Consider the following 18,502-nt stretch of genomic DNA (forward strand, 5'->3'; position numbering starts at 1 on the left):
GCATGCGGAGCGCCCAAATGAGCTCATCCACTTCGATTGGCTCCAACTGCCGCCAGCCGCGAATGGCTGGAAATATGTGCTTGTCGTCAAGGACGACATGAGTGGGTTTTGTCGTCTGTTCCCTTCGGCAACGGCCGACGCGGAAAGCACAGCAAACGCCCTGATGACTTGTTTGCGACACATGGCATTGTGTCGACATGGGTTTCTGATGGCGGAACCCATTTCAAGAACGAAGTCGTGGGCAAGATCAAGAGGATGATCGGTGCCCATCACCATATCACAACGCCGTACACGCCGTGGGCGAACGACACAGTGGAAGTCGTTAATCGACTTATCCTGCGAGGGTTCAAGACCCTGACCAGCGAAATGAAGCTTCGTCCGGACGAATGGCACCGTGTGTTGGCCCTGGTACAGAGCGCGTTGAACCACCAGCCGGCGGGCCGTCTAGGCGGTGTGGCTCCAGTGACGGCGTTTCAAGGCTTGCCGTCTACAACCCCTTTAGCTGGGTTCGTACACCCAAGGACCAAGAAAGTACTGACGGTGGACTGGCTCTCGAAGGCGCGTCAAGAGTACATGGACGTGCTGCGACAAGCCATGGAAAATATGCACCGCGACATAGCGGCTCGAAGCGAGAAGTTGCGGCAGCAAGCGCGAGGCCGCCGCGAGAAGAAAGCGCATGTGCGCTTAGTGAAGTTTGCGCTGGGCGATTTTGTACTTGTGGGAAAAATCATCAAGTTCCCCAACAAGTTGGCACTCAACTGGAAAGGTCCGTACCGCGTATCGCGGGTCGACTCGGACTATGTGATGGAAGCCCAACAGCTCTTGGAGCCGTTTACTACGTCGGTCCACCATGCCAGCCGGCTGAAGTTTTTCAGCGATGCCGCATTGGATGTCACCGATGCCCTGGTGGACTACGCCGAGTTTGGCGATGAGGGTATTTTTGTCGAAGAACTTTTGGGCGCTCGCCGTAGCGCCGACGGAAAATCGAAGTGCGCGTCAAGTGGAAGGGCCTGGACGAAGAAGAAGCTTCGTGGGAGCCAGCCCTCCAACTCTATGAAGACATTGCAGTCGTCCTGCGCCGCTGGATCATGTAGAATGCCAGCGACGGCGTCGTCAAGGAAATGCGCGACGACTTAGAGGCGACCCTTGACCATTCACTGTAGGGGGAAGTGTTCTGCCGCGTCCGCAGAAGTGCGTCGTGTGCCCGCGGAAATGACCGAGGGCAAACCGCACCTACATGGGAGGTCGAGCACCGTCTGGTTTCGACGCGTGGTCGATATCGATGACTGGTTAGTATAAAAGGTTAATACCAGTCAGTTTGCATTGTGAGTCTAACCACCGTTGTGGTTGCTGTGCTGGTCGACGGAACGTCTACAGTGCGAGGTGCGGAACAGGGCTGGTCGGAGAAGATTTACTGTTAGTCCATGTCCAAAAATGAGACGTATCCGGATAAAATGTTTTCGCAATCCAAATCAATACTTCTTCGTTTTTTATGAAAATGAGTGCCAGGCATGAACGGACTATCCTAGGCGTAGATGGACCGGGCCATGCACGCCTCAAAACTCGCATCCATGTCTGAGTTATGCCGTCAAGCGTGAACGATTGTGTTATCCCGATATTTTGGTTAATAACGAATCAAAAGCTCGGAATATTTCGAAACATGGACAGAAATATTCCGCGACCAACCCCTACGAACTTAATTATGGGTTGTTTACCAGGGAATTCTCTACCTTTAGGACTAGTTTCAATTCGAAAATTATGAAGCAGGACAGAGATACGCCCATTTTTTGAAATCAAATGAATATTGTTTGTCATAAAAATTGAGGTCGAGGATTTCAAAATGGCGAAATCGTAGGGTTTGCGCCTACGACTCCATACAAAAATCAAGTTCTGGCCAACGAATTCCGCAGAATGATGTTATCCATTTCACATTCTATGAAATTCGTAGGCCAGAACTTGACTTTTGTATGCAATCGTAGGCGCACACCCCTACGATTTCGCCACTTTGAAATCCTCCACCTCTATTTTTTTCCAATTTATATACCGATATTGATATTACGCTGTAAAGTAAAATCGTTCAGCGGGCACTTAATGGCCACGGCCGCGTACTAGCTGCGTTTGGAGCTAGCGAACTTAACTGCTTGAAAATCTATTTCTGGCGGACTCCAGGGGGAAGCGGTGTGCTTTGGGTGCTGGAGGTGGTCTCCCAGGTTGTGGGGTGTCGCGGAGGCCGGATCGGAGGGTTAATGCTTCCTGTGGGCAGTGGGGTGGCCGGTGGCAGTAAGGAGTTGCGACGGGAGTGCCGGAGAAGTGTCTTGGCCTGTAGGTGGGCAAGGCGGGTACGGATGCGTCGGTCATGGCCAGTTGTGGCAATGTCGTGGTGATGGAGTTTGTGCCGAATGTTGTTATTAAGCTCAGTCAGGAGGGGGAGTTCCCTGGCGGAGCGAATGTGGTCCACATTGGTGGTGCATGTGGTGTGCCAGTGTCGGCGGAGGTTGCCCATTGGGCGGAGAACCATTGTTTGTGGAAGTGTGGAGCGTGTAGGTGCATGAGGGCAGCTGCCCAGTCGCTGGTGGATTGCGCCATGGTGGTTAGCATTTTCCAGACAGTGGTAGTGAGGTAAATGGTGGGGTAGGTAGCTTCGAGGTAGGCGCTTGAGTCGAGGACGTATTGGTCGTAGGCAGGGTTGTCGATCTGGGCCCAGTGGAGGCAGTGAGTGGGAGCCGTGAGAATCCAGGGCAGGCGGGGTTCAGAAGATTGTGGGTGGGGGCGGTGTAGCCAGTGTATAGCGTCCAGGAGGCGAAGAGCAGCGGTCCAGTGAAGATGGGTGGGGGTGAGGAGGCCAGGCGTGGTGCCGGTGGTGAGGAAACCGATATGAATGGGAAAATGGTTGCTAGTGGAGAGCTTGCTCCATAGGGTGGTGGAAATGTGGTAGATGGAATAGAATTGCGTAGGGTGAGCTGGCCCGAGGGAATGATAAGGAGCTATGCAGTCGGAAGGCTGTCGGCTAGCGTATGTCCCGGGGAGCCTTCGGGAACAACGAACGAGTAGGAGGCCGGTGTGTGGTGGGCAGTGACTGTCTGTATTTCCGTGGATAGGTGGCGCCACCAGGTGGTGGAGAAGGGATGGTGGGCCACATCGATCCACCAGTGGCGGCTCGTAGGGGGCGGGATATGGTGCAGTCGGGGCAATATCCGAGCGGGCCTTGGAAGGTAGCACCATTGGCCCCCCCCATCCACTAACCGAACCAGAAATCTCGGGGTGCAGGAAGGGGTGTCAAGCGTAGGGCTGTGTGGTAGAGCCAGCGGGGTTGTAAGCCACACGGCTGCCGACATTGGGTAGATTCCCAGTGGAGTTGGGTGGCAGCGAGTGCGAGTGTCGCCGGGCAGGAAGGTCCGAAGGAGTCGGTGCATGTGGACCAGAACACAGCATTTCGGATAGATTGGGATCATGCTGTGGTCCGAGTTTGGGGAGGGGTTACGACTGCGGGTCTGCCATTGCGGCCTGGTCAAACCAGTGTAGGTACTCGCACTTGCGGTGCAGTGCCCAGGAAGGTAGATATCCTGGTAGGGGAGCCAAGCTTTCGGGATGATGGCTTGTGTGGCGTGGAGGAGGTGTTGAGTGAGTGCGATCGCCTCGGGGCATTGCGGATGCATGAGTCCAAAGCGATGTTCCTGCGTGTCGAGGGAGTCCGGGCACGTACGGCAGTGGGCGTCCCAGCGGTTTTGGATGTGGTGCTTGCGCACGTTAGTGTGGAGGGTGTAGCAGATGGCACGCCAGTACAAGGAGAGGGCGGGGAGGTCCCATTTGCATAGGAATCCAGTGTTGAGGCGGATGGGCTGGATTATGCGACGGGTGTCTGAAAAGACTCGTTTATTGGTTGCGTGCTGTAACAGTAGTACATCACTTCACAGCCAATCCACACCGGTTGGCGGAAATAGTAGTCCTGATGGAGCAAATTCGTGTTGAACGCCCGCTGGCGATTGAGATTTTGGAGCTCTCGCCAGTGGAGAATCTAGTGCAGCAGGGTTGGCACACATTCTATTGTCTGTAAGATTCATATTCATGCTGCCAGCGTGCTTCGTTGAAGAAGTTGGGACCTCAATCGCATAGAACTGTAAACGACCCAACAGATCTGTTGAGAAATCTGTGTTTATGGAGCGTTTACATCATGATGTAAAATTTATTGGCAACCGGTGTGGGTCTGAAAAATGTAAATTTTGCTGATGTAGTGATGTACTTTGAAGATTTTTACATTTCTACATCAGCCGGTGGGGATGCTCTTAGCGGGCTTGTGCGGCGGGCCAGTCATGCCTGCTGTACACGGCACCAAGCCAAGGGGCAGTTGCACCTGTGACCGGCCGGTCATGGTCATGGCGAAGTTCCCGGAGTCAGGAATGATGAGGTGGGCACAGTTGATGAGTGGGAGGAGCTGGTGTGCTAGTGTGACGAGGGAGTCGGCTTCCGCAAGCAGTTTGGCACGTAGGACCGGATCCGACGTGCCATGTACGGTATGTCTTGATGAGAGCGTATCTATTCACCTGCAAACGTGCCCACTGGAGTGAGGAGGGCCACGAGCAAGCGAAGTTCCACCCTGTGGATGTTGCTGTAGCGGGGTTGCCCTCCGCGGCGTTTGAGAGACCTGGCCAGTATAACAAGGCCTATGGCCGTGGTGTTGTGACAGATTTGGAGCGCTACATCCCCGGAGTGATGCAGGCCTGCCAGGAGGCTGTGTATTTCGCAGCGTGCGGGGGTGATGTGGTCGGGGTGTACACAACCAAACGGACCCTACAAGGGTGGTGCCGTCGCGGTCCAAGTGGCTCCATGTGCCGTGTCCTACAGGGTTGCCCTAGTTCGTGATGCTGCCATCGCCGACGGAGTGAGTATTGTTGCCACGGTGTGTGGAGTGCCTTGCGCGGATGTGTCTATGACGTGTCTGTCCCGGTGATGAATTTGTGGCATTGGACGCGGCTGGTGCGGATGAGGTCAACATTGAGGATCGTACACCCCGCAATGGGGACCAGGCGAAGTCGGCTACGGGCTTCGCGTGGTGTAGGTGAGTACCAGATGTCCGAGCCCTTTCAGAGTTCATGCCAGAGGTGACGGCGATTTCTGGGCTAGCAGGAGTATGTCAAGTTTGGAGACTGGCACGTCGGCCAATGCGGTAGCTAAGTGTGACAGGTCTACCGTCCCGATGGGTAAGGTGGTGGGGGACGACAAGCATGACATGGAGAGGGATCTGGATGGCTTCGAAGCCACGGGAGGATGTGAAGAACGTGCGACCGAGTGGTTGTTCAAGGTATGGGAGATGGGACCGTAGCAGTGTCGGCGGATGGGTAGGCAGCGACTGGCTGGCAGGTTGGGGATCCCACTGGAGGGTCTGTTGCTGGAGTGTAGGTAGTGGGTTGTACAGCATACCTGTGGGGATGGCGTCCCATATGGGGGCAAATCGTTGGAGAGTTGCGCGGGTCCAGCCAAATTTGGTACGTAGGGACGGAAGGCTGAGCAGCATAGTGCCCTTTTCATTAGTAATGCCACCTACCTACGGACCATGCTGCCGTGGGAGCGGTTGGCCTGAAGAGATTCCATGAAGGTATCGTGGCTAGTGAGCCACGGTTGTAGGTAATCCGGAGGAGTTGGCAGAGCCGTTGGCGGTGGCTGAAGCGTTCACAATGGACGAGACCCAGTCCATCAGTGGGGTCGTAAAACCATGTATTTGGATGGTCTTGCGGTAAACGGAAGACGCGTCGAGCCATCTTACGGAAAAGGGTGTCGAGAGCAGGGGCGATAGTGTGGTATAGGACACTTGGAATCCAGACAGCGTTGATGATGTACTGTAACTCCTTTTTTCCGAGGCCGCGAGGGGCAATGGCAGTGGCCTGGGTGTTAGGTTTGAGTCAGGTTGTACGGGTGGTCTCCTCCCATTGGTTGGGGTTCCTTGGTGTATGCCCAGGTGCCTAACGCCCTCGGAGGGCCCCACTACACGGATGGGTTGGGGGTTTCCAAGTCCATCATTGAGGGAGATAGCAGGGTGTGTGTGGAGTGAGAGGTAAAAGAGGAATGATTTGTCCGCTCCGAAAACGCCTCCCGATGCAGATTAGCCTGTGAAGTGATTGGAGATCGTAGCACGGTCTTGGATGCCCGTGTAGGAGGTGGAGATATCGAGTGCGTCGTCGACGAAGAGGAGCCTGGAGATGGTGCGCGTGTGGGGTGGTTCTTCAGAGTGTTGACTGTGGGTGATATGGACGGGGTCAGTGCCACCCTATTGTTAACGTATGAATACATCCATGTAGTAGCCAATGTACATGACCGCTAGGATGGAGCTCTGGTCGAATTCTCGGATGCCAACGTCTAGCCATCCAAAGGTCGTGCGGATGTCGATCTGGCTGACCCCGAGAAAAGGGCCATGAGCTGGCGAGGAAGGGAGGGGACACCGAGTTTGCGGTAGATGTACTCCATGACCCAGCCTGGGATGCGGTCGAAGCATCTTAAGCAATAACGTGCACGTAGTCTTGCTGCCATCGATGCGCTTCTTGTCGTTTGCTACAGGTTGGCACCCGTGTCGGCCTTGGATATACGGAAGAGCTCTTCCTGCCGGCGTTGTGCGCGTTCGATGAGTAGGGAGGTGAGCGCGGCTGCGTCCTGGACTGTGCAATCCCGCTGAAAGCCGTGTTGCATCTCCTCGTTGGATATGCAGGGGGTGATGTAATCCCGTACAACGGTGAAGATGCGGTTGCTGAAAGCACTCTGAACAGTGATGGGGCGCCAAAGAGGAAGGCCAGGGTCGAGATTTACCACACCGTGGGCGGTGGCCGATTTGGCGAGGTATATCATCCGTTTGCGTCCGAGGATCGGGGGGACAAGGCCCGTGCGTAGGATCAGGTTGATGATGGTTCGTTCCCTTTCTCGGATGCACGTCGGGGCAGCAATCCAGAGTTTCTGTGAGACACCCTCATGACCTGGGGACACTCGCGTACGTAGACTGCGTTCGCAGCGTGCTTGCATGGCTTCATCGTAGTGATAATTGTCCCATGTGGTGCACGCGGGAGTTTGGAAGGCCTGCGCGACTACGTCGGGGTGATCCATATCATGGGAGAGCCAGTCACCGACTAAGTGTGGACCTTGCAGGTGGTCGGAGTCCAGGCCTGTATCTAAATGCCTAGGGTGGGTGGTTTTTTCAGCAGGGGGGATCCAGATGTCCAGCAGATTCGGAGTCTGCTGCAACCTCTTCTGGGTCGGTGCTGTAGTGGGGGGCCATCTGCAGGATGGACTATGACATTCAGAATGGAAATAGGTGGTGTGGGTGCGCCGAGTGCTGATCGGAGGAATTTCCGAGTTTGGCGGCCTTGAAACCAAGCGGTTCACTGTTGCACGCGGGTTTGCCGGATGCAGGTGTTACGCCAGTCTCGCCGTTTGCAGCATAAGTTTGTCCAGCGTGCAATGTCCTGTCATAGCCAGCGGTCCCAGTCGTGGGTGATGTCCTGTGCAGTGGGCATGTCGGTCCACCTATCACCGATCGCAATGGCGCCAGAGCGGTGCCAGCCTGGACAGAAGAATGTTGGGATTGCGGATCCACTTGGGCCATTCCACAAAGAGGACAAGTCGGAGATATTCTTCCCCCGTTGGGGGTTCGGCTTCATGGAGGCGGAGCTGTGTGGTGCACCAGTTGGTTCGTCGTATCCCCACTCCCATGTCGAGGGCCTTCCGAGTTTGGCTAGTTTCCCCAGTGCCAACATTGGATGTCATATAGAATGCAGACTCTGTGGCTCCTAATGGCTATGAGATGTGGAGTGAGAATGAGTCTGGAGGTCAGAGTTGTGTGGCCTTGTGTGCCGGAAGGTGGGAGTCCGCAATGATGAGGAAGGCCAGCGCGCTAGCGTGGAAATATGTAGCCAATTCATATCCCAGTTGACTACTCGTGTGTTTATTGATGTTGGTCAATTCAATACGCAGGCTCTCCTCTATTAGGCGGTTTGATGAAGGTGGCGTGCATGGGTCGCCAATGTAAGCTTCGCCCTAAAGGGATTATCGCCGGAGGATGTTATCCAGTTGGTGTCGGGCCGTTTCTGTGTTAGGTGGGGGGAGGAAACGCTGGATCCACCAAGTGCGTCGGTAGTGGCGTTGCCGGAGGGAGTTGATTGTTGGGGTATACGAATGTATAGAGTGAAAGGGTAGGGTTCTGACTCGACCCTATCTAGGCTTCCTGGTGTCGATGCCAAGGACCTGAGGAAACCTGGGACTGAACCAGCGACTATCGGTGTGTTCTTGTCCTACTTACAGACAACGAGGGAATTTAAGGCTCATCGAAGTTCTGTGTGTAGCGCAAATTTCACGATATGACTGGATAGCGTAGTTCGAAATTCAAAACATATTATAAAAATTCACCAATAGAAATATAAGTATTTCGTGATTTGCTGCTGATTGGCTGAAAAAAGTGTGTGACACTCAAAACTTCGATGAGCCTTAAATTCCCTCGTTGTCTGTAGATCAGGTGTAAAGTGATCTATAAGTAGACGCGCTCCCAACTGAGCCTGAAGAACTGGTCAATCTGGACATGAGATTACACTACGAGAATGAGTACTCTCGCCTTATAGCAAACATAAAATTTTGTAACGTTAATCGATTTGTGAATTGACGAAATCGTAGGGAGCTGGTCCTACGATTTTCATATTCAATGAGATCTCACTGTCAAGATAATCACAAATTGCCGGGCTCCAGTTGACCAATCCTCCTCTATCGTACAGGCCACATACAAAAGGTGAATGTGAGGCGTCCTAGTGGTAATGCCATTGATAGCATTATGTATGTAGCAGTACGCAAGTTGTGCTGCGTTGTACTAGTACCTAGTTGGGAGGAGCGATCGTTATGGAAGAGTTAACGTGATCTGCTGACAGTCAAGCTGCTGGGCTCGTTTGCGAATCAAGACTTTATGGAAATTCTTGTGTGGGCCATAAACACACAACCCGTAAGTATATCTCCGTTACTATTAATAAGCAACTATTAACTATTTGCGGGTCAAGTTGCTGACAGTGGCCTATCTACATTTCTCCAATTCACCTGTGAAGTACACGCAATTAAACAAATTCTACTTCAGGAGTATCGTTAATATCACGTGGTTGGATGTTTACCTTTGAGCAGCTTGACGACCACTAGTATGGCATTTCTTACAATACTCCATGAGGCACGTTGGAGTCGTCCGACGATAGCTGTACTATCTTTCAAGCGGGCAAGGTTCGGTGACGACATGGATGCTTACAGTCAACATTGATGTCAAAGATACTATCGTAGTACTAGTATTATTATGACTATGGTACTATGAATAGTACACAGGGAGATGCGGGAGCTGGCGATAACTCATCATAACACAATCGAGGCATTCATGATTGGCGAAAGCGAAACTGGAGTTTCCTCGCAGTCATCCAACTTGTTGGAGAGGGACATTGACTGCTGTACTGACACGTTTTATATCTGCATGTGCGATGCCTTGCATTCAAAAAATTCGCGCCATTTCACATTGAGGAAAACACAACAGTTCCAGATATTTCATCACTTTTGCGGATGCAATATTTTTATTGCGCATGTGCATGTTTTTGTGGTACTCAGACAGCATGTCGACATGCGCATATATCGAGAATGGACGAACTTTTATGAGGTTTTTCTCGAGCTGTGTCATACTTAGCACAATCCATCCTACTGATATTACAAGATAGCCCATTACTAGCTCAGCCTATGCAGCATGGTCTGCGCATGCACAGCTCTGTCTGGCATAAGGCATCTTACCCGCATGTACTAGTACTATCTCTGAATGAATGCTGAAGAAAATGACTATGACCTATTTGATTGGTCAATTGGATTTGATTTGCTCATTTTGATTGGCCAATCGTCTCGGAAAAACAACAGCTGTACTTTTCGGAGTGATTATTACGCATGGAACTTCAAGAATCTCCATTGGAATGGTTAAACTGGGACGGAGGTACCGGTAGTATACTTTAGTTAATAATATTGTCGATTTGATACAAATCTGGGGAGGGAGTGCAATCGAATCGCGCCGGCCAAACCGATCCACAACCGATTTGATTGGTTAAATTTCATTGAGAAGGTTTTGATTGGCTAATAATTTTGAGCACTTCTGAAGTAGCTAATCAAATCGATTTAAATTCCAACGAGAAACCACACCACAACACGAAATTTCACTCGGAAAGCACAATATATATCCGTTTCAATTAAAAAATTGTATGGTAGGTCAGAAATAGAATTTATTTAAAGTGGGTAAAGCAATATCCCTTGGTGCGAGCTTTCTTTCTGCACGCGGTCTGCTGACACTTCTTGCCGCCGTTATGTTTGATGCACAGTCCGCCCGTGACCGCACCCTTCATGCACCCTGCGGTGGCACATCGGGGGCCGCCACCGTGAGCCACGCAGTACCCGCGACTCACGGCACTATTGGGGCATGCGTGAAAGTTGCAGCGCTTGCCTCCGCCGTGCGCAATGCAGAACCCACCCGAGAGGGCGTACTTGGTACAGCCGTCGTGTCCACAGCGGCGGCCGCCGCCGTGGTGCGCGCAGAAGCCACCCAGCAATGCCGACTTGTTGCATCTTTCCCTGAGGCAGCGCTTACCCCCTCCGTGCGAGATGCATAACCCGCCCCCCTTAGCGCTCTTCACACACCCATCAATGACGCATCGTTTCCCTCCGCCATGCGATATGCAAAGACCCCTGGACTTGGCGCGCTTGGTGCATTGGTCGACCTGGCACAGTTTACAGCTGACGCGAACAGCGTCCGAGTGTGGGGACGATCGGCCACTGGAGGATTTGGAGGGAAGGTAGCTTGTGAGGTCATGGTAATGACGGGGAGTGGTGACGGATGTTAGCGGAGGCGTCTGGAGCGTCGTGGTAGCAGGGGAATCGTGGTATTGACGCAGCGAGGTGGCATGCTGCTGTGTGGTAGCTGCGTGGAGGAGACACAGGCCGCTGTCTTTGGCAAAGCGGTAGCAAGTGGTGGCTGCACAGTACGATACTGCGTCGTCCAATGTTGGGACCCTGTCGGATGATGCAAATGTAGAGTGGGGCGTTGGATGAAGCAGCATGACCAATGAGAACTAAATCGTGTTGGCGAAAGTGGGTGCGCCCCCGCGGGACAAAACAAGAGTGCGCCTCCTCGGGACAAAGCAAGAATGATCCCACACATGCAGAATGCATTTTTCGAGTAACGTTAACATTAATATTCGTTACCGTATACAATCCCAAAGGTACACACCATATGTTTGATAATGTAATGAGGGTGGAAGTGGTCGACTCGAACAAGTCGCTGAACGACGCTGGAGATCCGCGAGGGCCAGAGTCCCACTTCAACTTATTGCCAGCTGGGGCTCAGGGCGGATACGAACTTGAACGTAAAATCCACCAAGTCAATTCATACTCCAGTTGTCTACCGGTAGCATGCTTGCTCGCTTCCAAGCCCAAACCCGAAGGCGTACATACCTCTTTCGAAATTGTGAGGTGTGGAAGAGTACCACACTACTGGTTCGTGAATGGGTATGGCGTGGTGTAGTGGGATCGCAATCAACTTCGAAAGACAGAAATGACTTTCCTGGAGTTGTACTGTATAGCCGCGTTGAGCTCACTGTCAGTTCGCCGAGCGAGCTCGATGTTTCGGTCGCCCCATCTCAGTTGAACTGGCAGTGAGGGGCGTAGTACTTCGAAGTAGTACTGTACAACAGGAATGTCACCGGCTGCACTACAGTAGAATTTGAGAAAGGGCAGAAAGTACACAAAAAACTTGGAAATGTCGAGTTTTGCCAATCAGGAGTTCTGATTGGCCAAGGAGCATAGACAAGTATGGACATGAACGTTCAGTGTAGGTAATTCTTTGTAGGCAGAACCGGCTCTCTAATTCTTCATTGCACTTCAGTACTGTACTACATGTACTGTACTACGGTAGGCATAATTCTTCATTGCACTTCAGTACTGTACTACATGTACTGTACTACGGTAGGCAGGAAAGCACGAGAAGTGTAAAAGAACCCAATAAATGTCTGAAGACCCCGAGAAATCGGCTGAAAACCCCAAAAGGACGTCTGGTATCGTTATTTAGTGCTAGTATGTACCACTGTATCAATGGTTTGGAGATACTAGACGGATAGAGGACAGTAGAAAACGGAAAAGCCACCAACTCTGCCGACACCAGGTGGGTGCTACTGGAGGTAGGTCTTGTCGGAATCGAACGGTCGGACGACGATGCACTTGAGAAAGGGCATAAATTGCACGAAGGTCAATTGAGTTTGGATTATCAATTTTAAGACAATCGAAACTCAATTAACCATGGTGCAATTTATGCCCTTTCTCAATCGCACCATGGACTAGCGTATTCCGTCGGTACTTGTAGAGTACTGTACGTTTGGGCAAGATCAAAGGATTGGCGGGCCTTTTCCCATAACTATTTTTGTAGAGCTGCAATTACAAAACAAAATAGATCACCCTATGGGGAATGATAGCGTGCGTAGGGTGAGGGGTGTGGCTTTGGAATAGGCGTTGAACTGCAATAGTTATGGGCTAAGGCGCATTAAAAAGCATCCATATCCAGGTCGACCACTGCCTTTGAAATAATATACAAGTTCGAATTAAAAATATACGACAGATGGCGGCAAGTTAATAGAACACGGCTTGGGTTACTAGATTCTCAATAGTGAGTTGAAGATTAATTTTTAAACTCACCGCACTACACCTATTAAACACCTACTAAATTTTGAAATCATTCAAATTTGTCATGTCGCCGCGAAAACGACGAGGACGTGGTATGAACAAAACCAAGAAGTATGCGTGGCAACCAACATGCAAGTCGAAGAGCACCGCCAAGCCTTTGGAGGTTATCAGAGCACCAACACCACGACTATGCAAATTAGCAAAGACAAGCCCAAACAAGGCGTCACAGCAACACACTGCAAGCCCAGAGTACATCGTCGACACAGAGACCAAACGGCAAGCATGGGCTGTTTACTTCATCGAGACCTTGAATGCACCTCCAAGCGATGAATGGACCACGTACAGAGGTGCGATTTGGAGCATCATGAAGACGTTCAGTGTGCCGAGCGGGTCGTACGGATCTGTCCTGTCAGTACTGCAGGACGTTGCTGAGTGTGCTGTGGCTGGTGTCGCGTATGCTGAAAAGCCCTAGCAAACTGGTGGCCACAATAAGCTGATCGAACTTAGCTCCATCGAAAGCTATTTGATTGCAGATTGCATGGAATGGGGATGGGGGCTGCGCGAGTCAACCCACATGGTCAACCAGCTACGCTTGTCGCTCAATCGAATGCATGTCGGAACGTCTGCCGTGTACATTGCATACCTCCGTATGAATCCAGTTGTGACATCGATTGGTGCTCTCAAGCAAGGGACTGTAGACGCATCGTCAGCTTGGCCGAAAGCTCGCCTTGGTTGGGCACATCATTTGGCAACTCGCTTTGGGATATGGTCGTGGGATGCAGATAGCGTTGTTGACTGCACGCCATATCTCGACGCAACTTGTGTCACTGCTTTGGAGCCGAGGCAAATTGTTTCATGGGACGAAAGGCACAAAGAAGTCAAGTTCGGTGGCTACGGGGTGAATTGATCGAAGCGTCAAGTTCGATTTCGCCGCGATGCCAACGGCAAGGTCGATCCGAATGGCGAGTTGGCCTCAACCAAGTCCTTCCTGAACATGAAGTACATGAACCAAGCAAAGTTCATGCCATGGGACGCGTCGCTCAATAAAGACGTCGACGACTGCTTTCAACGCCACCGCGTGATGACCCAGCAGTTGGACAAAGATGACCCCCGAAAGTTCTGCTCTTCAACTCCCAACCGCCTTGACAGCGCATACCTGCGCATCATGGACCCAACACTTGGTCCTCACCAGGGTTGTCCTACAAGCGAACGCATCATTCAAGATGTAACCAAGTGTTTTTCAAACCATTTGCTGGCTGTGATCAACGCCAGTGGTACAGTTGTGCAGGGACTTGGAAGCCGAAGCGGGTTACGAAACACGGTACGGAATGGTGGTTGGGGTGGCACACGTACTAAATCACTAGGCCTTGCATTGCGCTGGGTGCATGACGATGCGCTTGAACAAACCAACTTGCTGGTAGCTAGAGCAATCGTTAGTCAGGTGGCACCAGATAACATATTTTTCATATAGACTTCTAAATTTGCACATGAATGAATCAGAGCTCAATCAGCACCATGAGTTCAGGGACGACGGAATACCAAAGGTCGAGAAGACATTCGCCGGTATCCAAAGCAGCAAATCCATGGGCGAGGCCGAGGCGGTCCAATGACTACTGCAGTGGGCCATTTGACAAAAGCTCCATAAAACCTGAAAACCGTATTGTATGCCAATTCGTACCGACGGATTCCACTGATGCATTCATGTGAAAATTGAATAGTGAGACCTTGAAAGGATTTGACGATTTCAAGTCGTTTATGTATTGAAAGGGTGTCAAATGCATTTGCTATTTGTATTGTCCTGTCAATTGGTACCCCTTTTATATTATAATTTTGCTTGGTTTTAAACCTAGTATCTGTACACTTGACTTTCTGTGAATTATAATAACTTTTGTAAACGTATATTAAAGCAGTTATTGAATATTAGAGGTAGAAACCACCATGACTATTAGGGTCTAGTAGGTAATTTAAATAAAAGTGGTGCACAAGTGAATAAAATTACCGTAAACGTAATCATGAACAGATAGAAAAAAGGAGGTTTTCGATCCCTTATAACAAAGCCAAATATTCTCTATGTTCTGTCAAAATTGTTATCAGGACTTTTCCTCTCCAGACAGGCCATATCCCAAAATTTCGTGTAAATCGGACAAGAATTGACAGGGAATCCATTCGACTTCCCCAAACGTACCCCAAAAATGTAGCCAAAATCTGATCCAAATAGGTACAACCCCGTGCGGAAAGTCAAATGCTTTCAAAGCAGGTACACGAGCGCGTGCCCTCAGCACTCGAGACAACAACAATATCGACAGCCTTCAGATCCATCCATCGCCGAGAAGTGAAACATGATTGTATACAGTCAATTGGATGATTTTCAACCAATAGCCGATGTATAGGTACAACTCCATGAGCAAAGCCCAGAATCTTCCAAACAGAACTTGAAGAGAGAAATGGGTACAACTCCGATGGTAAAAATCGGGGGTACAAGTCCCGCCGGAATACGGTAGTAGGCTCGAGTTGCCACATAGGACAATTTCATCTTCAGCAGGACATTTCCAAAGTTGGCAGGCCAAATTCTAATCAGCGTTAACCAGCCAGGACCGATACTCAACAAAATTGAGCAGGACAACTTAGATTGTGCAGGACATCAACAAGTATAAATTGTGTTCGCATTGCAGTTCAGATACAAATCAAAATGGGTGATTAATGTCGTATTGATTTCAGTAAGCCATAACCTTCGCTGTTGTAACTTCCATCACAATAATTACACAAGCATTGGATGTTCCACTCTGGTCCCATGTAAGAAATGAAAAGAACTGTAAGCTTTCGAATGTGTGAAGAGGCAACAACAACCAACCTGGCTTCACCATCCACCAACCAGGGTTCAAAGACACAATTGGATAATACGAATGATTGATGAATGGCGACTCGTTCCCCGTCGTTCCCCGCATACATTGCATCAATGTACAATCCCCCTTGTTCTCGTGATACGATGACAAGGTACCCACCCATGTCATGAGTTTTGCACCGCGTGAACTCGGCTTTGCCAAAACGCTCCCCCACGTATTCAATGATTTTCATGCCAGGAACAACGTCTTCTTCAAGACTCAACGCGTATTGACCACTCTACAACTGTCGTTTTGGGTACCGACGACGTTGTTGTATAGCGTTGTTGCGGCTGTTTAAACTAGCGGTGCAGCGTCCCGACGCGCATTCAGAATAGGTCATGACATAGTCATTGCGAAACATAAGGGGACATGGTATTGCATCGTGTGCAGTACTCGTCGTAGACCCCTCGTTGGTACTTGCCGCCTCGAGGAAATTTGGCAATGCGAGGTGAGCGGCTGGTTCGCAACATGTATCGATGTGTTTGTTGTCCTCGCAACATCATGTCCGCGCACCATTGTGTCCCCGCAACATCGTGTCATCACAAGGAATTCACGAAAGAAAAAGAATATAATCGGCACATCACTGGTCAGTCACGTTAATTTGCCTTACTTTACCCATGTTTCCCTAGGGGCTCTAGGGAGGGCAATGAACTCACATATCACCATAGGGGGGGGTCGCTTGATCACTGAATCCCATAGGTATGGCAACAATGCCCTCGATGTTTCCCCATATTCCCTGCTACATTACCAATCACTGGGTGCAGGGACTCATTTTGTTCAATTTGCATCCAAGCCCACATGGAAACTTCCCTTGTCCGCGTGCACCGATCGTATGCCGACAAGCAGTCAATCCTGGAGGCATGGGCCGCCTCCACCGATATCTGTTAAGTAGAATTCAGCCGGCGCCATGACATCCCGTTGTCGACAATCCAAAAATGGCTTGGCAATGCCCAGAAGATCAATGCTGTGGACGCGACCAAGACCATGAAGCACAACATGAAGAGAAACGAATGATATGGCGGCGACAAGCAAGTGCGCAAGTTGGACCAATAGTCGCAGACTTTGTTGGCCTGGATCGTATCAGCGCCCAACCAGTTGGATATGGCAAGCGTAAGGGTCCAAGCTCGCGATATTTGGTCCGATGGGCTCGACAAGTCTCAATACGAATTCAAATGTGGTGACAATTTCCGAAAATGGTGCACCCGCTTCGTGGAACGACACTTTCCTGAGAAGTTCAACAATCGATTGAGGTTGGCATCAGCCGACGCCAGCCATACATACTGTGCCGTCCGGTGCCGGTGCTCTTTCGAACCAGAACGCGGTCATCTTATGCCGTCCGGTGACGGCGCTCCATCGAACCCTACAAACGGCACACCATACCACGCAGCTGTTGACATTGACAATGCAAATCAGCCTCTTCTCCACCCAAGTTCAACGAACCGTCCTGACATCAACCGTGACACCAACAACGAGGACGACGACGTGACATCAGAGACGTTTCAAGACGAAACATCTATGAAGCTAGAAAATCGAGACGAGTACGGCTTGGGCTCGCCGGTCGACACGTGGCCGAGCAACCACCGGCAACCAAGCTGGGCGTGGGGGCAGAGGCGACCTCGGTCGCGGTCGCGGAAATGGTGGCCGTGGAGGACGCGGCGGTCGCCTGAACTGGCATGAACAAGGAAACTACGCAAATGAAGATGAGAAAGACTACAACGAAGACGTGTTTACAGTCGAGTTGATTGAGCATGCGGGCATATACCGCGCCGTGAACGAACCCAGCACGGACGACGACGACGACTTCGCCAGCCTCCACGAAGAAGACGAATGGGAAATGGTGAGCCACGAGCTGGTGCACTATGCGGAAATAACAGACCTCGATCAGTGCAACAACGCCCCCCCCCGTACCTACACACCAAGAAGTAATCATGGACAACGGCGCCACTGCGCACATGACCGGGGACCTAGCTCTTCTCCACTGCATCGTACCATGCAAGCGCGGAGTGCGGCTCGCTGACGACCACGCCATTCCTGTCAACAAGATGGGAGAATGGGAATGATTTCAAAGAATACGAAGAGGACGGTTACCTTCCAAACCTCCTCTACGTCCCGACACTTCGCAAGACACTGCTGTCGATCAGCCGCATCACGCGGCACTCCGACGAAGCGGTGCTAAACTTCAAGCATGACTATTGCGCAGTCAACGTGAAGGATCACTTATCCATCGTGGCAAAATGGAACGATGCGTAAATCTACTCGATGCGTGGTGAACTCATCCTGCCCGGTCGAAGTCAACACTGCCGTAAAGCTCGGCGCTGGCTTGTGGCTCGCGAGGATGGGGCACATCCCCGCAGACACGATGACCGCTGTCGGTAAAGCCACAACAGGCGAACCAAAGCAAGCCCCAAAACAATCACATGCAAGGACGGCGTGAGTGGAAAGATGGAATTCAACAACGTACCAAAGAAAGGAGATCGACCCCTCCACAAGATTGGGACAGTCTCCACACCGACTTGTGGGGACCAGCCAAGACCAAGTCGCCGAACGGGTCCGACTACTGCATCGCCTTCTCTGAGGGCGCGACCAACTAGGATGTCGTACGGTTCCTACGCAACAAGAGCGACACATTTAACGCCATCAAGGAGTTCATACCTTGGTTTGAACGCTAGACTGGCGCCAAGCTGAAAACGCTACAATCAGACAACGGAGGTGAATTCATTAACAACGAAGTAGAAGCCTACCTTCATGAACGCGGGGTCCATCACCAAACAAGCACCCCCCCACATGCGGAACGCATAAACCGTATAATCATCGAGATGACCCACACGATGATGAACCCCTCGGGACTCTCCAAACACTGGCGGGCCGAAGCGATAAACACCACCGCCTTCCTTCGGAACCGCACGTCTAACACGGAG

General features: G+C 51.1%; 8 protein-coding genes across 8 annotated transcripts; 3 read left to right on the forward strand and 5 right to left on the reverse strand.

The window, feature by feature from the left end:
• Window positions 1-255: 255 nt before the first annotated feature.
• Window positions 256-1,094, forward strand: H257_08850 (hypothetical protein; the record flags this gene model as incomplete). Its single annotated transcript, XM_009834918.1, has 2 exons — window positions 256-934; window positions 991-1,094. The coding sequence occupies 2 exons, from the start codon at window positions 256-258 to the stop codon at window positions 1,092-1,094; spliced, it is 783 nt and encodes a 260-aa protein (XP_009833220.1).
• Window positions 1,095-2,418: 1,324 nt separating this feature from the next.
• Window positions 2,419-3,656, reverse strand: H257_08851 (hypothetical protein; the record flags this gene model as incomplete). Its single annotated transcript, XM_009834919.1, has 2 exons — window positions 2,419-3,204; window positions 3,249-3,656. 2 exons carry the CDS (start codon window positions 3,654-3,656, stop codon window positions 2,419-2,421), a joined length of 1,194 nt encoding a protein of 397 aa, XP_009833221.1.
• A 1,340-nt stretch (window positions 3,657-4,996) lies between these two features.
• On the reverse strand, window positions 4,997-5,512 carry H257_08852 (hypothetical protein; the record flags this gene model as incomplete). Its single annotated transcript, XM_009834920.1, has 1 exon — window positions 4,997-5,512. The coding sequence occupies one exon, from the start codon at window positions 5,510-5,512 to the stop codon at window positions 5,132-5,134; it is 381 nt and encodes a 126-aa protein (XP_009833222.1). The 3' UTR covers window positions 4,997-5,131.
• A 585-nt stretch (window positions 5,513-6,097) lies between these two features.
• H257_08853 (hypothetical protein) lies at window positions 6,098-6,487 on the reverse strand (the record flags this gene model as incomplete). The annotated part of the gene is made up of 2 exons (XM_009834921.1): window positions 6,098-6,262; window positions 6,311-6,487. The coding sequence occupies 2 exons, from the start codon at window positions 6,485-6,487 to the stop codon at window positions 6,098-6,100; spliced, it is 342 nt and encodes a 113-aa protein (XP_009833223.1).
• Window positions 6,488-6,543: 56 nt separating this feature from the next.
• On the reverse strand, window positions 6,544-7,086 carry H257_08854 (hypothetical protein; the record flags this gene model as incomplete). The annotated part of the gene is made up of 1 exon (XM_009834922.1): window positions 6,544-7,086. One exon carries the CDS (start codon window positions 7,084-7,086, stop codon window positions 6,544-6,546), a length of 543 nt encoding a protein of 180 aa, XP_009833224.1.
• Window positions 7,087-10,218: 3,132 nt separating this feature from the next.
• H257_08855 (hypothetical protein) lies at window positions 10,219-11,161 on the reverse strand. Its single transcript, XM_009834923.1, has one exon. The coding sequence runs from the start codon at window positions 11,085-11,087 to the stop codon at window positions 10,257-10,259; it is 831 nt and encodes a 276-aa protein (XP_009833225.1). The 5' UTR covers window positions 11,088-11,161; the 3' UTR covers window positions 10,219-10,256.
• Window positions 11,162-12,831: 1,670 nt separating this feature from the next.
• Window positions 12,832-14,312, forward strand: H257_08856 (hypothetical protein; the record flags this gene model as incomplete). The annotated part of the gene is made up of 6 exons (XM_009834924.1): window positions 12,832-12,951; window positions 13,007-13,155; window positions 13,210-13,349; window positions 13,623-13,976; window positions 14,067-14,119; window positions 14,247-14,312. The coding sequence occupies 6 exons, from the start codon at window positions 12,832-12,834 to the stop codon at window positions 14,310-14,312; spliced, it is 882 nt and encodes a 293-aa protein (XP_009833226.1).
• A 2,601-nt stretch (window positions 14,313-16,913) lies between these two features.
• H257_08857 (hypothetical protein) lies at window positions 16,914-18,175 on the forward strand (the record flags this gene model as incomplete). The annotated part of the gene is made up of 4 exons (XM_009834925.1): window positions 16,914-17,122; window positions 17,193-17,436; window positions 17,553-17,753; window positions 17,972-18,175. 4 exons carry the CDS (start codon window positions 16,914-16,916, stop codon window positions 18,173-18,175), a joined length of 858 nt encoding a protein of 285 aa, XP_009833227.1.
• Between the last annotated feature and the right edge of the window lie 327 nt (window positions 18,176-18,502).

Source organism: Aphanomyces astaci (genome assembly GCF_000520075.1).
Source record: "Aphanomyces astaci strain APO3 unplaced genomic scaffold supercont1.20, whole genome shotgun sequence".
NCBI lineage: Eukaryota > Oomycota > Saprolegniomycetes > Saprolegniales > Verrucalvaceae > Aphanomyces > Aphanomyces astaci.

Excerpts from the sequence above, each read along its gene's own strand:
- H257_08855 (XM_009834923.1), bottom strand. The coding sequence starts at position 11,087 with ATGCTGCTTCATCCAACGCCCCACTCTACATTTGCATCATCCGACAGG.